The following is a 27936-nucleotide window of genomic DNA, read 5'->3' as shown; positions in this document are numbered from 1 at the left end:
TGCGTCTGATTGCACATGGGCAACACTAATGTTTTTATTCAAAGGTTTCCAGTAACCTTTGTGCATTACCAGCAGTAGCAGTCTGTCATTTCTAAATGCTGACATGAGCAGGCCATTCTGTCCCAGCTTTTCAAATACCAGGTCTTACCCTCTGTTGAAAGGATTACATCATTCTATTGCAATCATGTTCCTTATTAATAAGTCATGACTACAAGGCAGTAGTCTCAATCCCATCTCAGCCACCCACCCACCCACACACACACACACACACACATACGCAAACACTAAGCCACAATATTGTATAAATGCAGCATAACAGAGTAAGCATAGAGCAAATTCAAAAATATGCATAAACTGCACAAATATAGTACAGATTCACTCCAACAAGCCATTCATCATCTGTTTTGTAAGCTCCAGTCCGCGTCATTCTCTAGAGGTTTATAAAGCTTTCCACCAAGGCACAGTGCTGAGACCACAGCTCTCATTTGTCACACGTGAGGCAATGCACACTGGTGCTACAGTACGTGAGGAGAAGGGGGATTGGACGAGAGCCCTGCCAGTCAGCAATCCTCACTCTGTGTTGCCAGCAGGCTGACTCCCACTCCGTACTGTAGTAGTATGGAGGGAGGGGAAAGCAATGGAGCTATCTTTTTCAGCTGGCTAGTTTCCTTAGCACCTGCCCTTGAAGGCCTGGATAGATGTAACTCAGCCTGCGTGTTCCTTTTCTGCCGACTGCCTCTCCTCTTTGTTTAGGTTTTTTACATTTTTGACATTTTTTCCGTCCTTGTTTTCCGCGGAGAGAAGCAGGCGCTCTCCCCGGCCAGGAGGCTCAGATGGGAGGTGCTGCTGTGCGGGGAGGCTCGTCATGCTGAACGGAGGCAGAGAGGGCCTGTTCGAGCTGGGCAGGCAGCTCCAGAGGCAGGGGGAGCCCCAGGCCGCCCTGCACTGCTTCCTCAGCTGCCTGCTGGGGCTGACGCACGTGCAGAGCTTCCACTCGCTGCCCAACTGCCTGCACCAGGTGAGAAGCCCGGGGCCCCGTGCCGACCACATGCAAAACGCACATGCAAATCCCTCACGCTGGCTGAGAGGCAGACCCTGCCTGCCCGCTGAAGCCCAGTGGGTTAGCATGCTCGTTTGTGTATTATCTGCACAGGATGAGCTCAAGATGCACCCTCTATGGGACAAGGACAAAAGACACTGATCCGCGTTACCTAGCATTTGCATTTAAATGCAGTCAGGTGTAATGCATGCTGCACTGTTCTGGCTGTCATGTACAGTACACAAGTACATTAGCACTTCCTTTTACTTATTGCATTTGCTTCAGGTGACAGCTTCAAACAATGATGAGTATAGCTTGGCCTGTCATATATAATATGCATATAAATTGACACAGAATACAATAATAAAATTTAGTGTGTTTATAAATGGTTCTTGTTCCAAAAAAAAAATGTTTCTTTTTTCTGCATGATAAAGTTACTTATTTCTAAAATATCTGACTGACCTTCACGTTGGAATGTGGTTCAGTCAGATAAAATGAAAGAAATGATACAATGTCCACAATGTCTGAAAATCTTTGTGTTTTTTTAATATCTCATGTTAACATGTTTCCTTATGTATTCTCATTTTCTGACCCATGCTGAAGAGGAATATTTATATGTTATATGTTATATGTTATATGTCACTATGTTCCACTCCAAGCCCCATTTCTTTGTGCAGTATGCTTCATATGGCAAGTATTGCTGGGGATGTGCTGTGCTGTTCAGCTGTAGTGCTTCATCAAACCGAGGCGTATTTGTAGACTGTCCCTTGGGTCCTTACCAGCAGTTTTCCTGGTGTTTAGAAGCAGCTAAGGAAATATGTACCATATATTTTTTTATCTCTGCGTTCCAGGAGAACAAACATGTCAGCAGTTACGCAGTTTTCAGGGAATGTGAGGAATGATGTATGACAGCGTTGTGGTGGAGAGGGTTTTGTTCTATTTGGGTCATTTCATATTTGTTTTCTACAGTTAACTCTGATGTAAATTTGATGTAACACACCTCTATGTGCTACTTGCTGGACATTTCTATTCTTGTCAAAATCAAGCAATCAGCGTTGGTGGACGAAATGTACACAAACAAACTGAGAAGCCAAACCCAAAGATAAAACACAGCTCCTTTACTCAAGATTTTTAGCAGTCATAACACTCCAATGTGACGTTTGTGTGACTAATTATAATTTGTTCCCTACAGAAAGCAATTTAAGCATTGAAATGATTAAAAATATTTCAATTAATTGATGTAATTAACGGTCACTGAACACAAAAATCACAAGTTTCACCTCAGACTCTGTTTATTTTTACCATTTACTATTTGTAAATTCTGTCAGTGACAAATAAAAAGCAGAACAGCAGGAGATAATTCCCAACAGGAAGGAAAATTAATTTAGCCCAAGGTTCAGTGCTCAAGTCATGACTCACATGACCTGCGATGAGTCATAAAAACAACTCATACTATTTTTGTTCAGCTGAAAAACAATTCTGTATCAAAATACAACACAGCAATTAAGCACATAATTGATAACAGCAGATAGCCATAGCATTAATTTAACTCAACAGACTCTGCCAGTGGCGTAAATGTATTTAACTGACCATAGTTCCTCAGGAAAACACTTGGACATACCACGTCACTGAATAAACTCAGACATTATGCCACATCTTTCACAGAACATACCCAGATATTCTTCTTCACAGAACTAAGACACTAAGACGTGCCACTTCATTCTTCACAGAAAACAGTGACGCGCCACCTTTTCTGTCACAGGCTGTCCCAAACCCATCAGTAATCCATCACCCCATTTATTACTTCTGCCTTTCTTTCTCTTTCAGATTGCAGAACTCTTCATCGAGGAAAAAAATTGTATCCTTTAGCTTTAAACAAGCAACAAAGTCAGAACAACGACATGAACGGTATGCTTGAATCCCAAACAACGTAACCCCCACCCACTTAGAGAAGATGGACTCTGTAGATATGCCAAGAGGAATTTATCAGTAGATAATGAAAAGCTTATGCACAGTGATGTGACATTCTGCAGCAGTGGCTCCCAAACCTTTCCTCGGACACTACCAGCTGGATCCAGGTATTTGATGTGTTCCATCTCAAGCACAGCTGATGCAAATAATCAAGGTCTTGCTTAGTCATATCAGGTGTGGTTGAGGTGGAACACATAAAGTACCTGGATCCAGCTGGGGGTACCTGAGGAGAGGTTTGGGAACCGCTGTTCCACAGCAGTGTAGAGCATGTATATTGTGTATGTATAAGTTCCAAGAGGCAGCGCGGTTGAATATGTTAGTTATGCATGACTGCGGCCCGGACTCTGCAGGTGTCAGGGTCTGTTACTCTGTTAGATGAACTTGTAAGCTCTTATCTCCCGACAACATGGAACTAGGAGGCTAATTGCCCCGTAGCTGCGGTATCCATGTATTGATGACAGCAGTGCTAAGTATAGAATGCAGATAAGGGATGCATGGCATGTGGTGATATACATCCCGACCCACTCTTCGTCACCGAGACTCCCAGTTCACACGGCTCACATTCCCCGCTGACGACTCAGCTCTCTACATCCCCACATCAAATGCCCAGCTCACGGCTCTGAGATCATGTCACCCCATCCCTCGTCATCACATCGGCCCGTGGTCTAACCCATTTTAAATTCACACGCTGCGCTTTGTCATTCTGTCCACCAACACACAGTAGCTGCACGCTGGAAATACACATCAAGCAGAGTACTGCTCCAACTAAACATGGCACTATCTATACTGAGTCTTCCAACAAACAGCACCTATCACCTTGAAATGAACGTTTTATGTATTTTCCTGCCTATGATCACAAAATGTCCTGTCCTGTTCACCTTTAAAGAAATGTGACAAAAATCATATCCAATCTGATCCAAAGGAACATTTATTTCTGGACACTAAAGTTGTGAGCAACTTATGAAGCTCTGTATTACCAGCCTGGGCACCTGTGAGATATTTGCCTTGTCCTCTCTGACAACCTTGACTGGTGTGAAGGTGTAATACTATTTTGAACTGGTAGACCTTCATACTTATCCTGTAGACCATGGCTTAGAAAATACTACAGAAGAGCGAGGTGGTGGAGAGTTGCTTGTTCAAATAAGCAGCTTAGCACTGTCTCAGGTTTATCTGTATCGGTCGGTATTGTTTTGGCTGGCTAAAATATCAAAGACCGGTATTCAAGCAACATTTTCCCTTGAGTTGAATAACAAATGAATGCAACTTTTGGCTTCTCACCTCACAAGCTCAGTTTTCCATGTTCAGTAAAAATGAACTTGTCAAACTGAATTTGTGAAGCATACCGATGTTATGGGAAAATCTTGATTAAATCCAGACCACACACAACCAAAATCTCAACTGTGATCACTGAGTGTGATCTCTGATTTTGTTAACAAAAATGTTCAACGTAGAAATGAAAGAAATCTGCCAATTTAAACTGTTTCAATGTCACTAAATAGTGTCAGTCACCCTCTATTTTTCCCTGTAATCTAAGATGCTACAAGGTTTGGCTACATTTGCAAGTGTCTGGTGAATGAATCGTAATTAGCTCCTTTAAAATCAATACTGAATAAATCACTCAAGGCACAGCTCTCTAAAGAAAAGTGATAAAACATTGAAATGGCTGCATCAGGGTCATTATACTAATTACAGTAGAGTAAACAGTTAAAACAGGAAATAGATGCCATCAGAAAATGGGCGAGCAGCCACTGCTGCTTGCTAAATATAAGCAAATGTAGATTTACATGGTATTTTGTCTACAGTTCCAGGAGAGTGTTCTCTTCTATAGGGGTTTTAAAATAGGTGTCGCATCTGTTGGATCACAAGTGCAAAATATTTCAGTCCATTGTAAGAGGCCAAAGAAATATACACCGAGTACCAAGTTCATCGATGTAATGCAACAAATATCCTCTTTCAAATGGTTAAATGTTAAATCTGGACTACACTACAGTAGATGATTTGTTTTCTAAAACATTTAAAAATATTTATTCACAATTTGTTGTTTTCATAGTCTGCAGTGTATAATATGACTTTCTTTAATTTAGCGAAGACAGACGCATTAGAGAATGATACGACACACATACTTAGATAATTAGCTATAAAGTCCAGAGTCCACTGTCAGCTGTGGCCAAGAGTCCTATAGGGGAGTGTGATACTGGAAAGGTGACAGAAAGATGTGTCTAATTCCAGTGTTTAAAATATTGCATTTTCAGAAAAAAAAATGAATCCTACTTCCATCTACTATGTAGATGGGCCTGCAATAAAAATGGTTAAATGAACAAGTGGTCAAAATCAATGAGAAAAGACCAGTATAAAGTCAACTTACATAACTAATGGGGACCATAGATCCAAACCATATGACAGCCATGAAGGAAGCAGCCAAAATTCTAATTAATACACACATTCATGCATGAGTTGTAGAACTTAAGTCAATCTTCTTAATAGTTTTTTTTTTTTGCCAATTATAATGCTTATGTAAGGTTTCTATTTGCTTTCTATTTTAGATTTGCTGATATAGAACACAACTAACTAAACTGCTAACAGAACAAATCTGTTTGGGAGAGAGTGCGTGAGAAACAAAAAGCTGGCAAGACTTTGCCTTTCAGTAATTGAATATCAGTATCATAAGTGTGTGTGCGTTGCAGCTGTGTGTGCCCACTCACCTCCTGACATTTCAATGGTTTCCATGGTTATACCAATAGGGCCTCACAGCCCTGTTTACAAAGAGAGAGCAGATGAAAGAGGGCAATGAGAAGGATGATAATAACTGACCTTTCTGTCAGTGACTACATCAAAGGCATCAGGCTTCTGTGTTGCTAAAATCTGGAATTCATTTTAAGGCTATTGGCACTCTTACCCCAAAGCACACCAGCAGGTGCTGATGTGGACACCTCCTCTGTCCACAGCCAAAGTGACTGTTTTTTATATTTCACTGAAGTTCAACAATATTGCTTATTCTAGAACTGTTTACATACAGATTCAGAACAGAACAGCTGACTCCTGCTGTTAAGGACCACGTATCACCCTTTCATATACAGTATTAATAGGTCATGAAACAAATGTGTGTTTATTTTAAGAACATTGTCCATTCACAGCAATGGCCAGTGGCCACTCAAATGCTAGGGGTGTCATTTTACAGCCGGACATTCTAATCTATTTTCTGCAACAACGTGCAGAGACGAACAAACTCGCCAGTTTATTTTTAGTGCTAGCACATGTTGAATTCTGCTTACGGACTTTACAAGTTATTCGAACAATGCAATGAAAACAACGAGGGGAATACTTAGCATGAATTCTAATAAGCTGTACTAATGAAGGACATCCTGTGGTGTTCACAGCAGCACTTACACTTTTTCTTTCTGAAACCTGCGATTTCAGAAGCAGTTTCTTGTTTTCCCTGCCTTCGTTCGTGAAAGTACCTTTGTAGCTCCCACGTTCATGAGCGTGATTAGTGTACATAACCTAGCCCGACGCTTCTTTTCCGTGGCGCCGTTGGATAGTTGACACCACTGTTAATCCTTCACCAGTATAAACAGATGTGAAGGCACTCCAGTTCATCCAGGCTGAGAAGATGTTCTACGAGGTGGCGTTGCTCGAACTCACTGCTCTTCAGGGGAGCGCTGGTAAGTTCACGCTTTACATATACTGTGTGTTTAGAGCACCGTTCCGAACATTTTTACATTTATTAATTAAGCTGAGCTGCAATCTGAAGTTCGCCGGAGCCATAACCGCTGTACAGCATCACCAATTTACGCTGTGTATTCACAGTCTATAAACAAATAATACTAGTTTGACAGTTTCCTTTGAACTCTTGTGCTGTTTCGTTGTTCGCATTTTAGTACTCTTGACTAAAACGTGATAGTCTCCAGACGTATTTATACGCTTTCCTTCTATTAAAAAATATTTTCTATTATTTCAGAACGTGGTAAACTATATTTGTAAAATATAAGTGGAGGACTCTGGGTAGTGGACAGAATTTTTTTTTTTTTTTTACAAACTTATAGGCTAAAACAGAATTTGGATTTTTGTAAAGCATTTCCGCAACATTCAATGTGTCAATTGATGTGTGGAAGAGACGTCAGATTTCCAGATTACCAGCTGACTCTCTGACTCTGACAGGCAATACTCAATAAAATTATTGAACATGCTACGGTGAATAGTTTTAACCAAGAACAGAATGTGGTTAATGAATTTGATGTGCTTTGAAAATATTCTTATAAATACACATGTAATGTATGTAAATTACACACATTACCTTTTTGTATATCATCATTTTATGTAGCTGGGCATTTGCTGAATTGCTGAGTTAAACCTAATGCCAATGGCCTATTCAGGATTTGAACTTCGTGAAGAATTATCCTCTGCCTCAGTGCAACATTAATGATGGGGTCACGTGGTGGTTTCGGGCACCTGAAAAACAACCCTTCCCTGATTTTGCATTGGCATTCACCCAGCAGCAGTGATCTATCGCCTGGTGCCTCTTTGCAAGGCCGCTGCTTCTGTTTGCGCCCGAGCGCTGCTGATACAGCGACCAGCTCTCGCATGTGCAGGATACAGGAGCAGGGGGCCACAGAGAAGACAAATGGCCCTGCTCTGCGGTATCTGATTAAGCAAGGAACAGCACCACAGAAACCAGAGGCCTCTGAATCAGCACATCCGCCTGGTTCCCAGCTGCACTAGTACCAGCGTTTTGCTTACCCTCTCGCTCTCTCTCTTTTTTTGCATTTATCTTTTCTTTTTTTCTTTCCCTGTCCTAATTCTGTCCATCCCCGAAATATGCATGTCCATCCTTCCATGTGTAATTTCTGTCACTAAGCTCATCCCCCTCTCCTCTTCTAAACTCCCCCAGTCTTCTTTCCCAAACCTCTCTCTCTCCTCATTCGCCTCTTTTCTCTGCCTTGGTCATGCATCATCCTCGCTCCTCCCAAGTCATGAGTTAGGCACGATGCATGATGTGCTTTATGAGAGGGAACAAGGGTACACTTAAGACCAGCGAGAGACAGGAAGTACAGCTCTGTTTCATCCTGACCTGCGGCTGTGCTCGCGTGCGTACATGCTAGCGCGTTCGTTTCCTCTCTGATCTTATCTGCGCACCTTATCGCCGTCCGTCCTGCTCCCCGCTGCCCAGCGTGGCGTGTGGGTTGTCCGGGGGCCGTGCGGAGCCGCGGTGGCCGCCTGCCCGCGTTTGGGATCCTGTTTCCTGGCCCGGGGAGGGCAGTTGGCTGCTGACGGACTCTGATTACACCTTCTGTGACAGGTCCTCAGGAGACGACTTCGCTGGGATCGGCGGGATGGGAGTCTTCGAAGGAGCTATCGGAGCAGGCCTCTCAAGCTCAGGACTATGAGAGACTCGCCCAGGTGTGCATCATGAGCAAAAGGTAGGCTGTGGGTGCATCACGGGCTGTGGGCAGATCATCCATTGATCCACAGATAAAACTACACCATCACAGTGCTAAACCTTCAATTATGAAAATCTCCTATTTGTCCAGCGGACCATGTCATACTTTCCTTTGCACCATATCTTAGCTGTTTTCGGGGCAGACACTGAAGATTAGTACTGGAAGCTGAGGCATTTGTTGTTATGAAGTGGTTAAGAGGAACTGGGAAGTGTTCTCCGTGCAGGCGAGCCAGGCATCGACTGAGAGACATCGATCAGTGCCCACCATTGGCTGTCAATGCTGAGTTATAGCTGGGGAGAGGCCAGGGAAGCTTAATGGAGCGTGCCGGATTCGGAGCCTTATGTTGGCTTGGTCCAGTGCCTGTGGAGGCGAGCTGCTGTCTGGCCACTGTGACGCAGCACATTGCTGCCATTTGATTTATTCATGGTGCAGAAGCGCATCCATAGACATTACGAGGGCTGGTTGCTGTGATTGTCTCTTAAACCGCTCTTGACCAGAATACATACAGGTTATGATGGAAAAATGTTTCTGGAGAGATCTGTGTATTTCCTTTTAAGCTCCTAAAATGCAGCAATTCATTTTTGTCCTCATAGGGGCCATGAATCTGTGGTCTTAATCTCCAGAACCATATATTCTACTACACTGAAACCTGTACTACAAAGAACATTCAATCAAAATCAAATAAATATTTAAATAATTATTTTCACTGCAACATGTTTTTGTCGTTCAAGACACTCAAAAATTACTTAAACAATTTTTTTCTGCCAGGTTTCAGAGGGTTAATTTGATGTTTTTTTTATTTACTAATGCCCTTCATATACTGAAAAACTATGTCCTCTGAATTTGTCATTAGCTTATATCTAAACGGTGGCTATTGGTTATCTTCTTGTGTTCTCCCAATTTCAGCACTTTTAAATATTAAATGTGCTTTTTGAAGATATGACACTGTATTACAGGAACACTGGCACTGTCTGTGGAGTCTAAAATGATGTTATTGTGTCATTGTGAAGCGTATTTATGTTTTTGACCTTCTGTAATGATGCAAACACGGAGCCTTAGGTAAATGGGATGGAAATTTCTCTTGCCGTATATCAGCCTGAGAAGTCTTTATGCCTGGGGCTGCATGCAAAAGGATCCACTTTCATTTCTTTCTCGGATGGGAAATAACACATACGCCACTTCTCTTGTAAGTTTCAAATGCTGCTGGAACAACGGAAACCAGTATCCCTTTTCTCTCTGATGGATTGAGTAGTAATTTCTTTGGTCGCAACATGCATAGAAAGACAGAAAGCTCCACTTTTCTATACCTGTATTGTCATTGGGTGGAACATTACAGCATTTAGCTTGATTGCTTAGGGGAAGGTGGTGTGGTGTGCAGTATTGGTGGTGGCTTTAAACTTGAATGAGGTGGAGATTCTTTATTACTGTGGCTCTGAGCTTGAGTTTCGGAAGACACAAGGACATCAAAGTGCACGCTGTGCTCCTGTGAGCTGCAATTATGATCTCAGCTTGAAGTGATCAGCTTCTGAGACCTGTTATTATTATTTCAGTTTTAATGTATGTTTGTAATTGGCCCACACCTTTTATGTGAAGTGAATGATATTTTAAATATTTACAGCGGTTTCTAGCATCCTGCTGGCTTTACGATTGTTGGTTTTAGGGCCCCCCTGCATGGCGTGGGGGTTTGTGGTCTAAAGCGGGAAAATATGCTTCAAGTTTACCTCCAACATGTAGTTTGTATAGCAACATTATGTGTTCAGAGGTTGCACATATAAACAGATTAATTTCATCGAGTTTATTCACAATTACCAATGTAAATATGCAATTGTACACTGTGCCAGTGCTTCCTTTTCATGTTGTATGTGCTATTGGAAATTGTTCTAGCGGTAAATAAAATTAAACATTGAAAATTTTAATTTTAGAACAAGTATACAACCTCTGGCAGCAATGTTGCTGTATAAGCTGCTTCAAAGTTACTTGAAGTGTATTTGCTTGCTTTAGACTGAAAACCCGGGATGTTTTGGTATTAGGCGTATCCTTGTAATGCCAACAGGTAATTAGAAAACACTGTCATCAGCACTGTAAATATCTAAATATCCTCTGTTGCACACAAAACTGTCTGGGCCAATCGAAAACGTCCACTACAATTTAAATAATTAATTTTTTTAAAAACCCCAGAAACTTTAAACTATTTTCCATATCTCCTTGTGAATAGCACAAAGTGGTTACTGACCAGAAAAAGACTACTCCAAACAGTACATTTTTTCATGGTTCATAATTTCGTTTATTTTACTCAGATGTTCACTTTGTTCAGGTCAAAAGGCTACTGAAATATTTCTGTTAGAGTGGAGTACGTTCTAAATAAACTATTTAAGATTTTAAGGCTTCAAGCCCTTTTAAGTACTCAGGACTCAAAATAATCCTTACGGGGAAAAGAATTTCAAACTATATACTTTTCAAAATGTTCCAGAACATGGGAGAAGGAAAGGAAATATTACCATGAAGGGACACTTTTGGCTGAGATGGTACTGTAGGTGAAACAAGGAACTTGTTTATCTTTTTTAGCACTGTAGATCATTTTTAAGCTGACCTGTATGTCAGGCAGGAAGTTCCATTTCTCCTGAATCTTTCAACAAAGTGGCAGGAAGTCCTCCGATCAGCAGGTATGCTGGGAAGCCAACGATCGAATGTCGAGAGGGACGCTCTAACACGGTGCACCCAACACCCAGCCATTACTTATTTAGGAGGCTATGGTTTGGAACGGTAGCGCTGACATCTGTAGCACTAAACACGGCCTGCTCTACATTTATGAGGACACGCGGAAGTGATGGATGACCTTGCGGTCGCCGTGCAGGGGGACACAGCGGGTGCGAGGCGGCTCACACCTCGCGGCGGTTCAGAGGGGTTCAGGGTGCAGCCGTAACCCAGGCTGCGGATGCCATGCCGCGTAACGCTGCCCGGATGCCACCTCACCGCAAACGGCAGTTGGCACTAGTTGAACATTTCCACTGACTTCATAACCTGACTTCTTCTCTGTGTCACGCTGCATGCACCACAATGCAGAATCACAGTATGCCTTCAGAGTTCAGATTTGTTAGTACCAAGGACTCCAAACGCTGATTTAAATACACATAATATAAATAATATACGTTCATTTATGTTCCACCATTGTGGTCTTCTCTGAAATGGGTTATTTTCGGTTCTTCATACCTGATCTGGCTGAGTCTTGTTTCCTAATTCGATCACTATCATATGAGAAACAAGCATACATTTTGAGACGGCACTTCAGGGTAATATAGGAAATTGTATAAAATACATTGTTATGTCATTATTAATGTCAATATTGACATTGACATTTGTGTATAATATAAAATACGATTTTGAGATAATTTCATTCAGAAAGCCAGTATGGCCTTTCTCTTTTTACATGTCTGTCTGCTGCGTTAGCTAAATACAAGCATTGTGACAGAAACATTTTGATCAAAATCTAAATGTCACCAGTGACATCAATTCCAGATAGACCGTCCATCTTATTCTATCATATTATGCAGTTATAAAAACAATATGGGGCAGCTGTCTTGGGATGGGCTTTTTCCCGTCATCTGAATTACGCGATATCGGCACTTTGTGAGTCACAGAGCGCGACCATAAAAAGAATGGCGGCAAGGAAAAAAATAATGGTATTAAATGGCTGCCGACTGTGGACATACATCATGTCGTCCAGTGCTGGTTTAAAGACCTCTGGTCAGTGGTGTGTTGTGATGATAAGCCATCCATTACTGTTAGAGGATAGGCACTGCAGCACTGCGGCTGGCAAAAGGACCTTGGTCACAGCCGAAATGGGGTGTTCATCAGCTGGTAATCATCGCTGGCAGGGGAGCGGGCGACAGGGAGTTAGAACGGGCCCATCTGCTCAGTGTGAGGCAGAGGGCCCGCAGGCACGGGCCATATGCTGGGCGGCCGGAGGACTGAGGGGTCACTGGAGTTCAGCAGGGCTGGGCCACCTGGAAGCACTGACCTTGCGTGGGGAGATGGGCTTCACAATGCAGGATCAGCAGGAGCAGCAACCTTGACTGGTCATGTGTCAGTGTGTTCTGTGTAAGTGGCGGGTGGGAGAATAAGGAAGCCACAAACGTACAGACATGAACTGTGTATAAGCACAAGCGTGAGCACACGCGTAAACATGCACACATGGACACACGCATAAACACGCACACATATTCATGCCTGCTCACACTCAGACTCAGTCCTAGCAGAGAACTGATGACTGATGAGTGACGGCTGTTTCTGTTCTTCTTTTCAGACCACATCTTGCTTTAGAGTACAGCGGCAAGGTATGTCTGTGTATCAAATTAATGTACGGTGTGCCTATGTGTGGATTAGCTGGGTGGCAGTGCTTTACCTTACTGAAAATGTTCATGTGAAGCACAGGACACGTCCTTCTACGTAATGCCACTATCCATATGGTATATTAATAAGCTTTATGGGGTAATACTGTACTTTCATTAAGTGCCATACTTTAACTGTAGCCCTTTGCATTGTTCTGCCTTCTAACATAAATGAGATTATTATTGTGCCGTGAATGGCATCTCAGTTTCAATGACATTCTGACACAAACCATTAAGTTATGACATAAATTCCCGTGATTGAATCTGACTCTAATGAAACGCTGCCCTCCCGTGTTTGACTTTACCTTGCCTTTTCTTCTGTTTCAGGCCACTAAAATCAGACAGAAAGCCTTTGGCAATGACCACCCCATCACAGCCAGGAGCCTGGAGCTCCTGGCGTCTGTCTATGCTGAGATAGGCAAGACCGAGTACACAGGTAAACACCTTCTCTCTGATTTACTGAACAATTGCATTACGTGGAGCGCAGGGAAATCCTGTTTTCTCTAAATTATGGGACAGATTATCACAACACTCTCTGTGCTGAATATGTACAAATGCCCCACTTTCAAACTATAAAACTTGAGTGAGTGGAGTGATAGGATGCAGGATAGCGATTATGGGGTTATAAAGTATATAAGGTATATGAATAAACATCTTGATGCTGAAACCAACCAGCTAATGAAGGATTTGGCTAAAAGGCTACAGGTCATCACTATTTATGATTCAGATATTATACTGTATATACGGAGTGAATATATACAGTATATTTTAAAATATTTTAAAGTACATTGGACTGTCATACCATGGAGCTTTTTATTGAATGCACAAGGGAATATTAACAGTGGGCCTCATTGAATTAAAAATATATTTTCAGAATGGACTTTCAGTTCATTATGTGCCTAGTTCAGAATTATTCAAATACCACTAAAAATATTATTACATGTACTAACATATTATTTGATCCTGCAGGCAAGGGAAACCTATCGTATGTTTAATGAGGTTTTTAGTTAATTTGATTATCTTAATAAGCAATTAGTCAAACAAGCTGGAAAAGCCAAATGTAATCTGCTCATTTGTTAAGAACTCAGCAGCATGCTCCATCACACCTCAGTCTTGGAGATCACTAGAAATCAAACTGTGTTTAATTTTTGGTAACATAATGGTACAAAACTGTATGTATGTATTAATGTGTGTATGTACTGTATGCTATGTGTTTATATATGACTGTCTTGGGACAGACACTGGCCACCAGTTGCAATTTTAGTATCTGTTTAGTATTAGCGGTTTTGCCCAGATTGAGTGTAACCCCAGTGTATTTTATTATTCCCACTTCACACCAAATATGGGCAAATCAAACATATTTTATGTTCTATGAAATGAATAGCAACTGTTATTTAAAGGCTAGGCTTGACTGCTTGTTTAATGCAATTGATCAGTGAGTGACTCATAGGCACCTTAATTGGACAGATTTCATTTAAATCATCATTTAATTAATCGAGTAAAATTAAGAATTAATGTTGTTTGAATACAGGCTTTTGGTTATACACACAATCACATCTCATATGGATATACAAAGCTATAGCTACGCTACAGAACAGCCTCTTACAAAGTGCATTCTCAGGAATTATAGGCACACAGACCAAATTACCATCATTGTTTTACAGGTAAAAACAGCAGTGTGTGCATTGTCGGTCAAGTGTATTTCATTGTAGAGTAACAGCTTTTGGGACAACCCAAGTCCAGCTGGGGTTGGGTCATTCAGCTGCGAGACTCCAGTAAATTCAGAGCTGGATAAATGGCTTGTAGATCTGCAGCTGCAGCTGGTGAAAATGCCAGCTGAGTGTAATGATAAATAAATAAACGCACTCTTCTGTCTTTTATCGCTTGACAGTTTGAGGCCAGTGTTTTACAGGCTCTGTCCAATACCACTTTGCTGACATTCCAAAAAAAAATTTTTTTTCATTGTCCAGCAGTAAAATACAACAAGATTTTATCTCAAAGTGTCTCAGCTAATGGACGTCCTTGATGCTTTGAGTCACAGTTATAGGCGGCGTTGCGCAATCGTTGAAGAATGTGGAGGCTGTGCGGGACTTATCGCTAACGTGCTAAGGCAGGGGGATGTTAGGGTTCGGGTGTCTGATGTCAGTGCAAGCGTTGCTCCTTGTTTTTGCAACCTTTGCTTAGCACACAGTAAGTGCGCCGTCGGTGACTCAAGCAGGGTCATAATGGACAAAGGTAAATTTGCAGTGGCATCAGTGTACTGTAAATAAAGTGGCATAGCTGTGTTCCTGTGGTGTAAGTTGGCCTCTCACTCTTATTGCACCTCACCGAGTTGTAAATCAGTGTTATAAATTTCTAAAAACCACTGAGCTGGGATGAGTGGGCTAAAACAGTGCCTTGGCTATGTTTGGACTCCACAGACTCTCTGGGCCAGTGTGTTTCGGTGCTGTCCAAGAGATTTACTACAACGGATACGTTCAGAGACGCACTCAATGGCGTCCCGCCAACCCACCGGGAGAGACGCTCCGAGGTCCGACACCACCACAGGAAGGACCCCCATCCTCAACAGGAAGTCTCCAAGCACAAGGTGACACCCTTTTTCTCCTTATATTTTTGTTTTGTATTGCTTTCTACGTTACAGTCAATGTACGTAAATAACTGACTGCAATACATAAGCACTGCATCATTATACCATAAAGCAAAGATTGAGATCTTATGAATGGATAATAATTTTTAGTACCCTTGACATTTTCAAGATTTCCAAAAGGAAAAATATGGCAATGTTGTTGTCTACATTCGGAAAAATTACACCTAAATTTTCACTATGCTAAAATTCCGCAAAACATGCATATCTCATCGATTTTCGTGTCTAGCTTTTTCCAGAATAACGGAGACCCAGGCTATGACTGAAAACAAGAAATATATCCAGTTGTTTTTTTAAAATTTTTTCTATTATATCCTCATGTCTCACACCCTAGGTGTCTGTATTGGTTTATTATTTGCGTCAGTCTTGAATGCAGGAAAATCTCCACGCAGGGCCCGAGTACAAGGCCAGTGTTACAAAATGATGGGCAATTTTAGAATGCTGGAAAATAATGTCTCATTTCTGCTTGCAGGGTATTATGCACTCTGATTCAAGTTCCTGTTCCTCTTGCCCATGTTGTAAATATAACTCCAGATATGTATTCATAACTTCTCACTCAAATGAACTATTTAGTTTAGAACTATTCTGTGCTATTCCACAGAACAGGTATGAATGCAAGTGTGCGTGCACACTATAGTGTTGTGCTCTAACATTGTGCGATTCCACATGATCTCCCTGTCCAGACCAGCAGCTGTAAAATCCCCACCTCCATTTTGAAGAGGCCCAACTGCAGTAGCGTGGACTCCGAGCTGACATACCGGCGGAAACCAGAGCGACACGTTCGCTTCAGGGAGCCAGAACTTACTGTACACGGTAAGAGCTGGAGAGCACCACAGGAAGAGGTCGTTACCGACTGTAGTCCAGTCAACCAGGTCAATTATCTTTCTACAGTACATGGAAAATGTTCCTTATACAGAAAGTACACTGCTACTGTAAATTTAACAGAAATTATACGAGTCCAAGAGGGCTCAAGTGTACTCTTATCAGAGCTGATTTAACACTAAACATTTCACTATGCATAGTGGTAATCCCTTAGAATAGCAATATTCCCTTTCGCTGATTTCAGCGCTGCCTGTATTACCTATTGGGCACTATGCTGAAGGGGGAGTGCTGCCCCCTGCTGTTTCCTTTCCTACACTCAATAAATAGAGCATTGTGTGCTTGAGCAGTATTATATTCAGCAGCAATTATAATAAAACTGTTATTATTATAACAAATATAAATCATAAATGAAAGTATGAAAGCAGTGTTTCAATTGTTTAACAATGGGCCACCAACGCTCCTTTATTTTGATTCATTGTTTTGTTTCAAATAATTCATTTTTACCAGATTTCCCATTTTAGGCATATTAGTGGTTTGTAGGAAGCTCAGTAGACTCCAGGAGATAATAGAGATCTCCTCAGTGACTTTTTAAGTCCCTTCCGCTATTATGCTAAACCTCTCAAGAGTAATTTTACAATTTCTCATAAAGTGTAGACATTGTTAAAGGTAAGCAATTAAAGGGAAAAAAATAATGAGTTCAATAAAACAAGAATGTTCCGGCGGATCACTAAGTGCAGTATTCTTTGGACTGAAGTCATTGGGGATTTCGGAATTTTAAAAAGGGAAGCAACGCTAGGCCTACTTGATTTGCATTTAGAATTAGCAATAAAAGCAATGGCTAATATTAAGGCAGTAATTTGTAGAAGCACTAGCCTGTACCCACCAGTGCTTGTAGCCAAAACATTGATTCAGGGCCTGAAACTGCTGTCATGGCAACAAAGAGGTACAGTACTTATCTGCCATTCATCTTTCCAATTCACAGACATTCCAAACTATGACTATTTAGTAGGTAAGTGGGACTAATGGAGTGGACTGTGGTTCACTAACCGCATGCAGTGGTGATGTGTCACTCACACTGATCGACAGCAATCATGAAAAAGAGTGGAGAAAAGACACTGTGGATTATGAGAGCAGAGAACAGGAAGAACAGAGACTACACAGTAATGTAGGGATAGTCTAAGCTTACTGCTTAAGATCATTCATTTTATTCCTTTGATCATTCATTTGATCACTTAATTTAATGAAATCCCGTGTGGAACTTAATGCCATAATAGAAAATGCAAAATTAGGCTATTCGTTTCATAGCTGTCCTAATAATTCTCATTTTTGTCATTTTGTCAGTTTAGCTGAGTGCTTTGTCCTTTAACGGTGTGTTATTATTTCTCTATAGTTTGTAGTGATTAATATTATTCCCTGATCAACTCACCTGCACTGGAGGAATTAATAGCTTAGTGTAATTTATTTTACCCCAGTGCCAAAACATTTCATGCTCTATTTTTTACACACCACATGCATGGCTCTACTGTGAGTAAGTGTAAATCTTCAAAAATACATTATCCTTATTTGAACCCATTCTGGTGACTGAATAGCCGAACAGAATTCTTTCACAATAGTTTTGACTGTGTAATATTGTTATTATGTTGCACTGCAGTTTTAGGAACATCAGAACATAGGACTCACAAAGGAGAAAATGTTAGTTAGATTGCGTTAAGCCTAACCCTAATTATAGGCCTGGGAGTCATCACAAATACAAGATTTTTATATTGAAATGAATGAGAATCATGCTATATATCATCAAATCAACAAAAGAAATATGTAGAAAATGTTGTTTTGCAGAAGAAATGCCAAAATACTTTAGGCTATAGTGTTAGGCCCCAGTAGTGGGGAAGAGTTTGGTTAGCCAAAGCAAGGATTAACCCTTGTGCTGACCCTTCATCCTGAACATTACCATAAATTTGCCTCCACCCTAATGCTTTCCAAACCCTAATGCTAACCCTAAATCTAACCCTGACCCTAATAGGTGATGGTGTATATGATAGGTGCATGAGTATTCCAAAGGGACACCTTGTGTTGCCTACAAAGAAAACAGGGTCAGCTTAAGGGATCAAACAGCATGGTGCAGAATTCTCTGTTATGCATGTAACCTCATAGATATAATCAGCTATATAGTCTGAATGTTGTTATGCATTGCAACATGATACAGTGTTTTAAAAACCCGAATGAAAACTAGTGTAAAACATAATGGGAAGCAGAGCCTTGTAGTCATGGGCTAATAATTATGCTGTTGAAGCTTCGCCAAGGTGACGCGATTTCCATTTGGGTTACAGCATACGACGCATCCCCAAGCCGCCCCCACCTGGCCCTCATCACCTGCCTGTTCCTGCTGCTCTCCGTCCTCGGGGTGGTGCTGTACTGCTCAGACCGCAGGCGGCCACAGCGTGTGTGTGAGGAGCTGGAGGCCGTGTTGGCCGTTTACCTGCTGCAGATGAAGCAGGTGGTGTGGGGCTGCTGGATATGGTTAACCATGCAGTGACAGAGGCCAGCCAGAGGTGGAGCTCTAGAGCGCTTCTTCCACCGCTTTGCAAGTCTTCACATGGTCGTTGCCTCTTACACAAGCATTGCATCCTCACTGTTTAGTTACGGTGCTGAAACACGCATCCTAGAATCTAGCACTGCGCTTACTTATACTGATATATAGACGTATGTTATCAGCGTCATGTAGCACTCACCCAGCTGTGTAAATAATTTTAGGTCATTTGAATGCCTTGTTTATGTTATTCAGGCCTTTAGCACCTTTGTAACGTGGCCAGTTTTCTCACCATAATCTCCACTTGTACATTTTAGGGTACCATCAATGTGGGTGAATGTTTCCATGGCATCCAAAATATTTTATTACAATTAAATGTGTTACATTCATATTTTAATATTTGAAAAAAATTACAGGCCTTCAATACAGTTTAGCATACAGATAAAGTAATGAAAGGCCAATCACAAAATTGACATTGTTAATACAAATAGAGCAGTGGTCTCCAACCCTGGTCCTGGAGAGCTACAGGGTCTACTGGTTTTCATAGTGACTCTGCACTTCATGAATCAATTACAGCAGTTGATTACATAGTTAACTCAACTCACCTGGTGTCTTGGGTCTCAATTGGGTGCTGATTTTAAGGTGAAAACAAAAACCAGCAGACCCTGTAGCTTTCCAGGACCAGGGTTGGAGACCACTGATATAGAGTATCAATTTTATGAAAAGAAAAATTGTTAAAATTAAGCAGAATTGATTAATTGAAAGCACAAATGTTAACACCTTTTGCAAAAACGAAATGAAAACAGACACAACTTTACGGCATATTGAGTCGATATTCATCATCTGTATTTTCAATCCAGGTCACAAGCTTGCTTTTTTATTTACTACATAAGATATACATAATTTTCTGGTATATAAAATTATCTTTTATTGAGAAAACAACTCTATGCAGGACATTGTAATTCTACCCACATGGATGGTACATTTGATTTGTAGTTCACAATTGAACGAGGAGTATCTATTAGCACAGAATTATGTATTCAGTGTATATGGTAATTTAATCCTATGAAGGAAATCTGTTTTCCTTAAGAGTGTACAGTTTTTGCTTTCTGCACTGTATAGATAGTTACTAAAATGACACAAGGAATTACATATTCTGTTACAGAGGAAAGCCTGTGTACCTTTTCTGTATATCTGAAGATGGTAAAGTAAGAAATATTCCCTTGTTTGATTTTAAGTACATTTTATATAGATTTTGCTATCTGTTAATTTTTCTATTTTTAATTGCTCTTTGGTATTCAGATTTTAATCTTAATGTCTAATGCTATTCAAACTAGCATTTTGGAATTAACAAATTCTTATGGAATTCTAACACAATGTTTGGTGAAATAGTTTGTGTAAGGTGTAACACACTGGATTCTGATACTCAGTACTCAGTTACTGTAACACACTGTATAACGGTAAGCACAGAATATAACTACAGAATTCATTATGGTCTAGATATTTCATCTGAGAGTACCTTTTGAAAAATATGCTTATTTTTAAATGTGCATTTTACATTTCATTATTAATTCAGGCATTTTAACCCTATTGACAAGACAAGAAAATAAAGGCAAAAAATAAACGCAAACACAGTACTGTTAAATATATGTTTTGTATTATTTTAATTTGAAAGCGATAAAACACAAAACACTGTTTCCAATAATTTGTATTCTTTGCATTATAAGTTTCAGGGAACACAACCATACTGTAAATAGCAAGACAGCCTCTATAAGTGTTACACTTGAATTTCAAAGCAATACGGTGCAACAGTTGTCCAGAAGAATACTGTCGATATTCATAGAGAATGTTTCATATTCTACAATTCCTGCTGAAATGTCAGCCCTTTCAAGCAATAAAACATATCCCCAGAAAGTTCACATGGTCTATCATTGCTGATTCTTGTTTTACATCTGTATTTCAACATGTATGCAATCACGTTTAAAGAAAGTGCCTTTCATAAGGTTATGTTTGTTTCTACCTTTATTTTTTTATTTAAATTATTTTGAATAAAACTGTCTTTGTGAACCAGATTGTCTCCCACATCTTGCAGTGTAGCATTCTGTTGCGAGGTCAGTGAAAAGACTGCTGTTGATTGAAAGCTAAGAACTAGAACATTTGGCAAAAGTATAGTCAAATATAGGATATATATTTATCACATAACTAAACCATATGTTCAAGCAAGGCCTGTATTACAGAGACAAGCTTCTATGCTATGTAATGAAAATGCGTTAAGATTTGAGAGGTCATACATTTATAAGGCATTTGCCTTTAAGAATGTAAGTCCATCAGAGTGAGATGGCAGTGGTTTGGTTTTGTGAGTTCTGAGGCATGGATAACCGCTCTTGTAAACTATGTATTTCTCCTAAGGGGTTGTGAAAGTCAGGTGTTGGGAGGTAAAGATTTGTAAGTAAAATAAAATAAAATAAATCTGTCATGGTCACTGCCACCACCACTTTTCATGCGAAAAAAAGCGTATAACATACGGTATTTACACAGCTATAAATTGTACACAAGTACAATTTAGGAATGGTGGGAAGGTTGGTGGGCAGGCAATAAAAAAAAGTGCAAACAAAGCTGAGCCAATATCACATCGGTCAATTTATAACGTTCTGAGCGTTTTACAAAATACAGTGCTTGCTAGCTGTGTACATGTGACACTGAGAAAGCACACACTACATCTTGCTGCAGCATGCAAAATACTGAGGTCACTAGGGCACCAGTTCAGCCAAACAAAACACGCACATCAAATGTAGGTGGTTATTCACAAACTTCCCCCAACGCCCTCACCTGTGCCTCCTGTAGCCACATTGTGCACCAGTCCTGGGGCAAATAAATTACTTGAAAAGCATTTATACTAAACTATTTCATCCAGGTATACATGCGCGCACACACACACACGCACACACACACACACACACACATACACACAGTACATTGTGATTAGTATATTGTGAACTAACCAGACTTACAATTTTCAAATACTATTTGAAATTCAAAACAATTTGTGATTATTTGAAAAATTTACAATTTAGGATTTCTTGACGAAAAATTTGAATTTTAGAAGCGTCCATTTTCAGCAATATTTATGAACTATTTTTTTATTTATGTGATTTTTTATTTTTGTTTAGTAACCTGTTTTTTTGAAAATGTCAAGGTCTGTTCAGGGGTGTCCTGTGAGAATTAAAAAAGTTATTGCAAATGAGAATTTATCCTAGGTCTGTCTTTTGACACTGATGGAACATGAAGGAGTGCGTAAGAATCCTACAAAATAGAAAATGCAGAGTTATCATTAGCTGTCCAGTCGGGAAGCGTAACTACGCAAATATCTTAACTGGCAGGTTCATCATTTACAAGGAATATTAGGTTACAGTACTTGGGGAATAACAGGATCTGATTCTTTGAAAATGTAATCTAGAATGCCCATTCCAAGTCTGACATGTTTCAGTGACAGCTACTGTATAGTAAACTGTCCTGTTTATTGGCTTGTTTTGTTAAATATTCAATGGCAGACTGCTAATTTTCAATTCTGGCAATTTTGTTGTATACTATAATGCTGGAACTGGCAGTTACCATGAAGCAAATGTATCAGGTTATCCAAATTCCACTGAGCACTGCAGCATGACAAGAGAGAAATAATGATTAAGTCAATTCCATCGCTTTAGGATCAGTTCAGAGGGGAATTGTTTGCTTTGTGTTGCTGAGCCGGTCATGGAAAGAAATGTTCAATGCAACATTACTTTCATATTAAATGGCTTCTTGCTGCTCATTTATGCTTGCTGTGTGCCTTAAGGGGGAGGAATGACTTTCTTGGATACATATAACTACTTGTACAGAGCCCAAAACAAAAAAGGACTTTGCCGGATTAGCAGGTTCTTAGCCCTGTGCGTTATCTGTAGCAGAAAGCAGGATCAGAACGGTGGCACAAAGGTTCTGCAAAATAAAGCACTGCCCCTCTGTCAGTAAAGGGATTAAATTAGCGATGCACGATAATACAGGAGTCACATTAGGTTTGGCCAATAATAGCGTCAACAAATTTAATGTGACACATTAAATTAGGCAAATATGTCATGCTCAAAAAAGAGCCTAATCATAGCCTTCTGAATACGTTATTTTTATCTTTCTCATCAGCCAAACTGACTAGCAAAGCTATACAGAGACTCTATAGTAGCACTCTATATCTTTGTTAACAGTAACGTAAGCATGTTAATATATTTTGTTTCATCTTTCCTCTTTAAGTTGACATCTGTGCTAATCTACTTCTTCTGTGAATGTGGAAATGGTTGCAGTTTGTGCTATAATATAAAACGGGAAGATATGGGCACCTCTAAATAAGGTCAGACAAATATGTACATTGGCCCCAGAATTTCCATGACGCGCATCCTTGGACAAAATCAAAGATGTCACCGAATGGTGTATTTGACTGTTTTCCAAAAGGGTTTACCAACACTCCTCAGCTAAGCCTGTCGGCTGTGGGGGACGTTTGTGAGTAACGCACACTTCCTGCGGAGGTTATATCATGGCGCTCTTCTCCTCCGCGTCCGATCCCCTGCGAGACGAGCGCCCAAGCAGCAGCTCCTTCTCGTGGATCAGGCTGTCTAAGAGGTCCTCCTGTCGGTAGTTGTGGTACACTTTCAGGAAGGCCAGCATGGTGATGCCCAGCCAGGTCAGCCAGGCAGCCCACAGGCCAAACTGCGTGAGAGAGATGCCCGTCATTTTACATGTTTATAAAAAAAAAAAGCTTGGTATTTCTTTTTGTACATAAACAAATGTCTTTGTGTACATATATTGTGAAAGGAGTTTCTGCTCACTAAGAGTAGGTGCTGCCCTAAAATTTGCTTTCAGTAGAGATGAACACTTACTTCATTAAGCAAACATGTATTTGTACATGTATGTACTGATGATGAGACAACAAATGCCTTTACAAGGAGGGAGCTCTAAAGCTAAACCAACAAGACCAAACTATACATTGTTTCAAGTCTGAAGGTGATTTTTCTGTGTACTAAGAAAGTAAAATCATCACACATGGTTTATTTGGGACACAAAATATAATACCCCACACTAATATGGGAATAAAAATGTAATATAACCATATATGCCCATATTTCACATTTACAGAACGATCCACTTTTCTACAGTTTTTCAGTTACAACAAACAGTCATACTTCACAGTGAACAAAGCCTCTTGGTTCATTCTCCCTAGAGTGGCTTCCCCTGCATCCACTTTCAATAAGAAATGAATAATTAAATGCTGATTAATAATTAAATACTGTAAATCCCCAAGAGCACACAAAGCTTGACAATACAATAGCATCCAATCAGAGCTACTGCCCAAGCAAAGCAATAATTAGAGATTAGTATGCTTTGACAAGGAAGGGAATAGCTTCAGTAGTAGTTGATGTTTGTATAGGGACCTACTATTCAAAGAGAAAACCAAAACTATACTATTGACAATGTTTTAATCACTTAAGGCAAATTCATTGCAGTACAAATGCCAATTGTACAATTTAGTTTTGCCCATTTTTATTCCATGGAGTTGGTCCTTACCTGTGCAATAGCAAACTGGTCATAGAAAGAGGAATTGTCCAAGCCAAGCTCCAAATCAGTGTCCTGCAATTCCTCACAACTGCAAACATGGAGACCACATAAAGTGTTCAAACAACACTACTTTTATACTGTGTGACATAACAATAGAGTAATCTTCATTGCCTATCTACTTCCACTGGCATCATTGTCATAGATTAATTATAAAATAAATGACAAAAATAACAGTCTTCACTTAGGAAGGATTCAACAATCAACATTTGGTGAAGTAACCACTGGTGGAGTACTAATCTGGCCTGTTGATCCACGCTGTGTAATCCCAGCTCAGCTCCACAGCACGTAACAGCTGGATGGCAGGCCTACCTGTTAGGCATGGTCCCGTCCTCTGTGATGGCATCGCACCACAGGTTGAAGCCCACAGTGACAATGGTGCTGGCCACAAAGATGGCAAACACCATGAAAGAGCTGAGCAGCAGGTTGAGGAAGGCATTGAATATGGAGCTGCAATCACAGAAAGGGAAGGATAACTCAAATGGGTCAGCTGCACAGTTTCCCATTAAAACACATTTCAGCTGTTCCCTCAGTGCATGTAGCATCACAAAGGCCAGCTGCGACTCTTATTTGATGAACCATTTAACATCTTAACTGAGCGGGAAAGAACCGCTTCGGGGGTCATATGGAGGCTGCCACATATGAGCTGTCCTTTCAGCAATGGAATTTAGAATTGAATGTTCTTGCATTCTAAGGTGTGTGGGTGGATTTTCTTCCACATGCTGCAATTCTAAGAGGTACACAAGCATAGCAATTTTCTATCTAACCTAAGTTCTTCCACTGGGGTACACACACACACACACACACACACACACACACATTGTAAAAAATGTCAAGGTGGCCCTACTTAAAATAACGAGTAACCTGGCTGAATTAAAAATCTTCAGTTTTTCATGCTTCTTCTCTTCATACAGTTCATACAGAAGAAGAGCCACTTTTTTTGGTAGAGCCACCTTGAAATCATTTACAGTGCACACACGCACATCACTGTTTTTGTAAATGTGAATATTCAAAAATGTTAAATAAACAATGCAGAATTCAAAAACAATGCAGATGCCTGAGAACACTGCCAGTCCAAAAAAAATGAAACCGCTAGACAATTTGTCATTTATAATAAATAAAAAAAACTGATGATGTGCTATTCAGTTATTTCATGCTTGTCCGATCTAAACAATCCAGTAATGTTTTTTGATTGACCTATAAAAGATGCAATTCACTGCTCATGTATTTCAAGGGATGAACATATATTGGTACATAAGGCGATATGGCTTTCCCGCATCAGTACCGCCCATCTGATGTTATAAACGCTCCAGGGCGGATGTGGCATCTGGAAACCTCTGCAATGTAGCAAGTGACACATAAATGACAATTTTTTTGCGAGAAGAAATTTACACGCTCGTTTTCCGACGTTTATAACCAATCTGCAGATTGTTGGAGATCGTTTCAAATCATTTAAGAAAAAATGCATACATTCTGCTAGATAAATGTCTCTTTAGCATATCGATTACAGACATGCCGAGTAAACTAGCTAAGGTGGGCTACGGATATTCTGCTTCAACTGTAGTGTTGCTATGACTGCGGTTTGGGGGAAAGGGGGTATAACATCTTGTCTGTAATTTGCATGTATTTATAGGCTACCGTATATTCATAATTACGTAGCTTTAAGGATTTAATTGAGAGTGAAAACAGCCATCTACCCATTCCCACCGCTACGCCAATCCATCCCCTACAATTAAAAGGAACACAAATACACAAAAAAAAAACCGAAATTTTGGACACTGTCTTAAAAATTTGACTCACTCGTCGTGGCCTTTGCAAAGAAAGAAGAGTAATCTCCATGCCTGGACTGCTGAAAGAACGAGGGAGACTATCCCGACAAAAGTGATGAAACTGCAAGAGGACTCTGGTCCCCACTCCTCAACGATGAAGCGTTGCTTGGCTACAGTGATGTTCTCGTTCTGCCACATGCCCCGCGTGAAAAGCAGACATTTCCCCTGAAAATCTTCGCCGTTTTCTGAGAGAGGCACAACGGAAATGAAGCCGAAAACAAACGCCAAGAAATAGAGGATGCATTGTGCAAAAATGAAATTGTCGAGAGCCATTTTCCTTCTTTCAACATCCACTGTACAAGTACCCACTGCAGCGGCGACTGCGCAGTGAGACACTGACGCATAAAACACGATATCCTTCAGTGCGTACCACAGCTGGGCTTGTGAAATTAATGTTTTTTTAAAAAAAAAAGTTATTAAATTTCTTGCAGTTGACCTTAGGTGGCGGTCAAGTGTTTTGTTGATTTAATAATGGTTTTAACCATTTAAAATGCATAATACATATACATACACGATGTAACGATATTTTCGTTGCTTACCACCTACAACTCGCCCCCATCTGCTCTAAGAGCAGATGAAAGTCTTCTGATGGTATTTGGATTGGTCAAGCTGCGTTTATCTTTCGACACTTGCTAATGTATTATTTTACTAATATTTCATCAAATTATATGATTAGCATGGTTCATATATTTTAGAAAGATGGCTCTGCACCTACCAAGAGCTATGGTGAAGGTGGAAATGAGCGTTGTGTTGACAACAATGGTAGCTGAACAAACTTGCTGAAAGCTGCATATTCATATTACAGCATGCCATGCTATTTATTTTATCAAACATTTTTTTGCAGTAACACATAAGAAGTCTTAAGTTGTTAGAAGAACATAAAGTATCAGAAATCAAAGTTCACAGTTTAATTTTAAACCAATAATTCATTCATTCCAAAGAGTTTTTTGGTACACAATAGTGACAAGGATAGTTAGTATTAGCTAACAGCTAAGCTAGCATTTACAGTATCTCAAGGTTTCCAAAACTAATGTTCCTCTCTTTTTTCAGTAATGAAAACCTGACCAACACAATAACGTCTACTGTATTTCAGTGCAGGTATGGGCACTTGATAAAATAAGAACAGGTGTACACACACACGCACAGCACAATGGGGCCCTCGGTATTCAGAAAATGTTACTGCTAGTGCCAAATCACACTTAAATATTATAGCTTGTATGATATATCATGGGTCTATTTAGTATTTATACGTGCTTTTTTCCCACAGATGTTTGTGTGTGAATTCCCATATAGGCAGAAAAATGTGACCTGAATTCTATTGGCTTTCATAATGACAGAAAACGCCAAGACTTAAAACAGTGCAAATGAGGCTGCTGGTGAATTGAAGGTGATGCCAAGCGTGACATTTAGTATTGATCAAATAGAATGAAAGGGCCAGAATGACCATGTGCTGAAGTGTGTGACATTTCTCTGAATGTTCCTTGTTTTTTTTTGTTTTGTTTTGTTTTTTTTTTCTTTTTATCTGGTTGGCATATCGAAAAATGATGGACACAGCACACTAAATGACTCCTTAAACAGAAACATAAGGACATAATGTTTTGAAAATAAACCTGCTTACACCTGCTGTATGAGTGCATGCGTATG

At 40.2% G+C, this 27936-nt stretch overlaps 2 protein-coding genes and 1 long non-coding RNA gene across 5 annotated transcripts in view; 1 reads left to right on the top strand and 2 right to left on the bottom strand.

The window, feature by feature from the left end:
• The window catches only part of LOC135249932 (uncharacterized), a 57836-nt gene extending 51706 nt beyond the window's left edge, over nt 1-6130 (bottom strand). The window contains exons 1-2 of one of the 2 annotated variants that reach the window (XR_010328834.1): nt 5907-6130; nt 5713-5763 (exon numbers count right to left, since the gene is read on the bottom strand). This is a non-coding gene — a long non-coding RNA (uncharacterized LOC135249932). Of the gene's footprint in view, nt 1-5712 lie in introns of both variants that reach the window. The other variant, XR_010328832.1, reaches the window with a different exon arrangement.
• Nucleotides 595-20748, top strand: c1h14orf180 (chromosome 1 C14orf180 homolog). 2 transcript variants are annotated; one of them, XM_064325602.1, is made up of 10 exons: nt 595-1018; nt 2867-2897; nt 6586-6672; nt 8307-8427; nt 12752-12782; nt 13164-13272; nt 15257-15423; nt 16164-16293; nt 17285-17311; nt 18630-20748. In XM_064325602.1, exons 1-10 carry the CDS (start codon nt 866-868, stop codon nt 18833-18835), a joined length of 1062 nt encoding a protein of 353 aa, XP_064181672.1. In that variant the 5' UTR covers nt 595-865; the 3' UTR covers nt 18836-20748. The 2 variants fall into 2 exon arrangements, with proteins under 2 accessions (XP_064181672.1, XP_064181680.1); XM_064325610.1 differs by lacking the exon at nt 17285-17311 and having other exon boundaries at nt 596-1018.
• On the bottom strand, nt 20470-26694 carry LOC135249920 (transmembrane protein 179-like). The gene is made up of 4 exons (XM_064325624.1): nt 26264-26694; nt 24776-24913; nt 24416-24494; nt 20470-23560 (listed from the first exon to the last, which is right to left on the bottom strand). Exons 1-4 carry the CDS (start codon nt 26563-26565, stop codon nt 23381-23383), a joined length of 699 nt encoding a protein of 232 aa, XP_064181694.1. The 5' UTR covers nt 26566-26694; the 3' UTR covers nt 20470-23380.
• Nucleotides 26695-27936: the final 1242 nt, after the last annotated feature.

The sequence above is a fragment of the Anguilla rostrata genome, chromosome 1 (genome assembly GCF_018555375.3).
Source record: "Anguilla rostrata isolate EN2019 chromosome 1, ASM1855537v3, whole genome shotgun sequence".
Lineage (NCBI taxonomy): Eukaryota > Metazoa > Chordata > Actinopteri > Anguilliformes > Anguillidae > Anguilla > Anguilla rostrata.
Note: the sequence above shows the minus strand (reverse complement) of the source record. Positions and strands in the feature narration are given on the sequence as shown.

Excerpts from the sequence above, each read along its gene's own strand:
- c1h14orf180 (XM_064325602.1), top strand. The coding sequence starts at position 866 with ATGCTGAACGGAGGCAGAGAGGGCCTGTTCGAGCTGGGCAGGCAGCTC. Across the intron at positions 16,294-17,284 it reads GCCAGAACTTACTGTACACG|ACATTCCAAACTATGACTAT; the intron begins GTAAGAGCTGGA and ends TCCAATTCACAG. Across the intron at positions 17,312-18,629 it reads AAACTATGACTATTTAGTAG|CATACGACGCATCCCCAAGC; the intron begins GTAAGTGGGACT and ends TTTGGGTTACAG.
- LOC135249920 (XM_064325624.1), bottom strand. The coding sequence starts at position 26,565 with ATGGCTCTCGACAATTTCATTTTTGCACAATGCATCCTCTATTTCTTG. Across the intron at positions 24,914-26,263 it reads CTTTGCAAAGGCCACGACGA|CTCCATATTCAATGCCTTCC; the intron begins GTGAGTCAAATT and ends CTGTGATTGCAG. Across the intron at positions 23,561-24,415 it reads ACCAGTTTGCTATTGCACAG|TTTGGCCTGTGGGCTGCCTG; the intron begins GTAAGGACCAAC and ends TCTCTCACGCAG.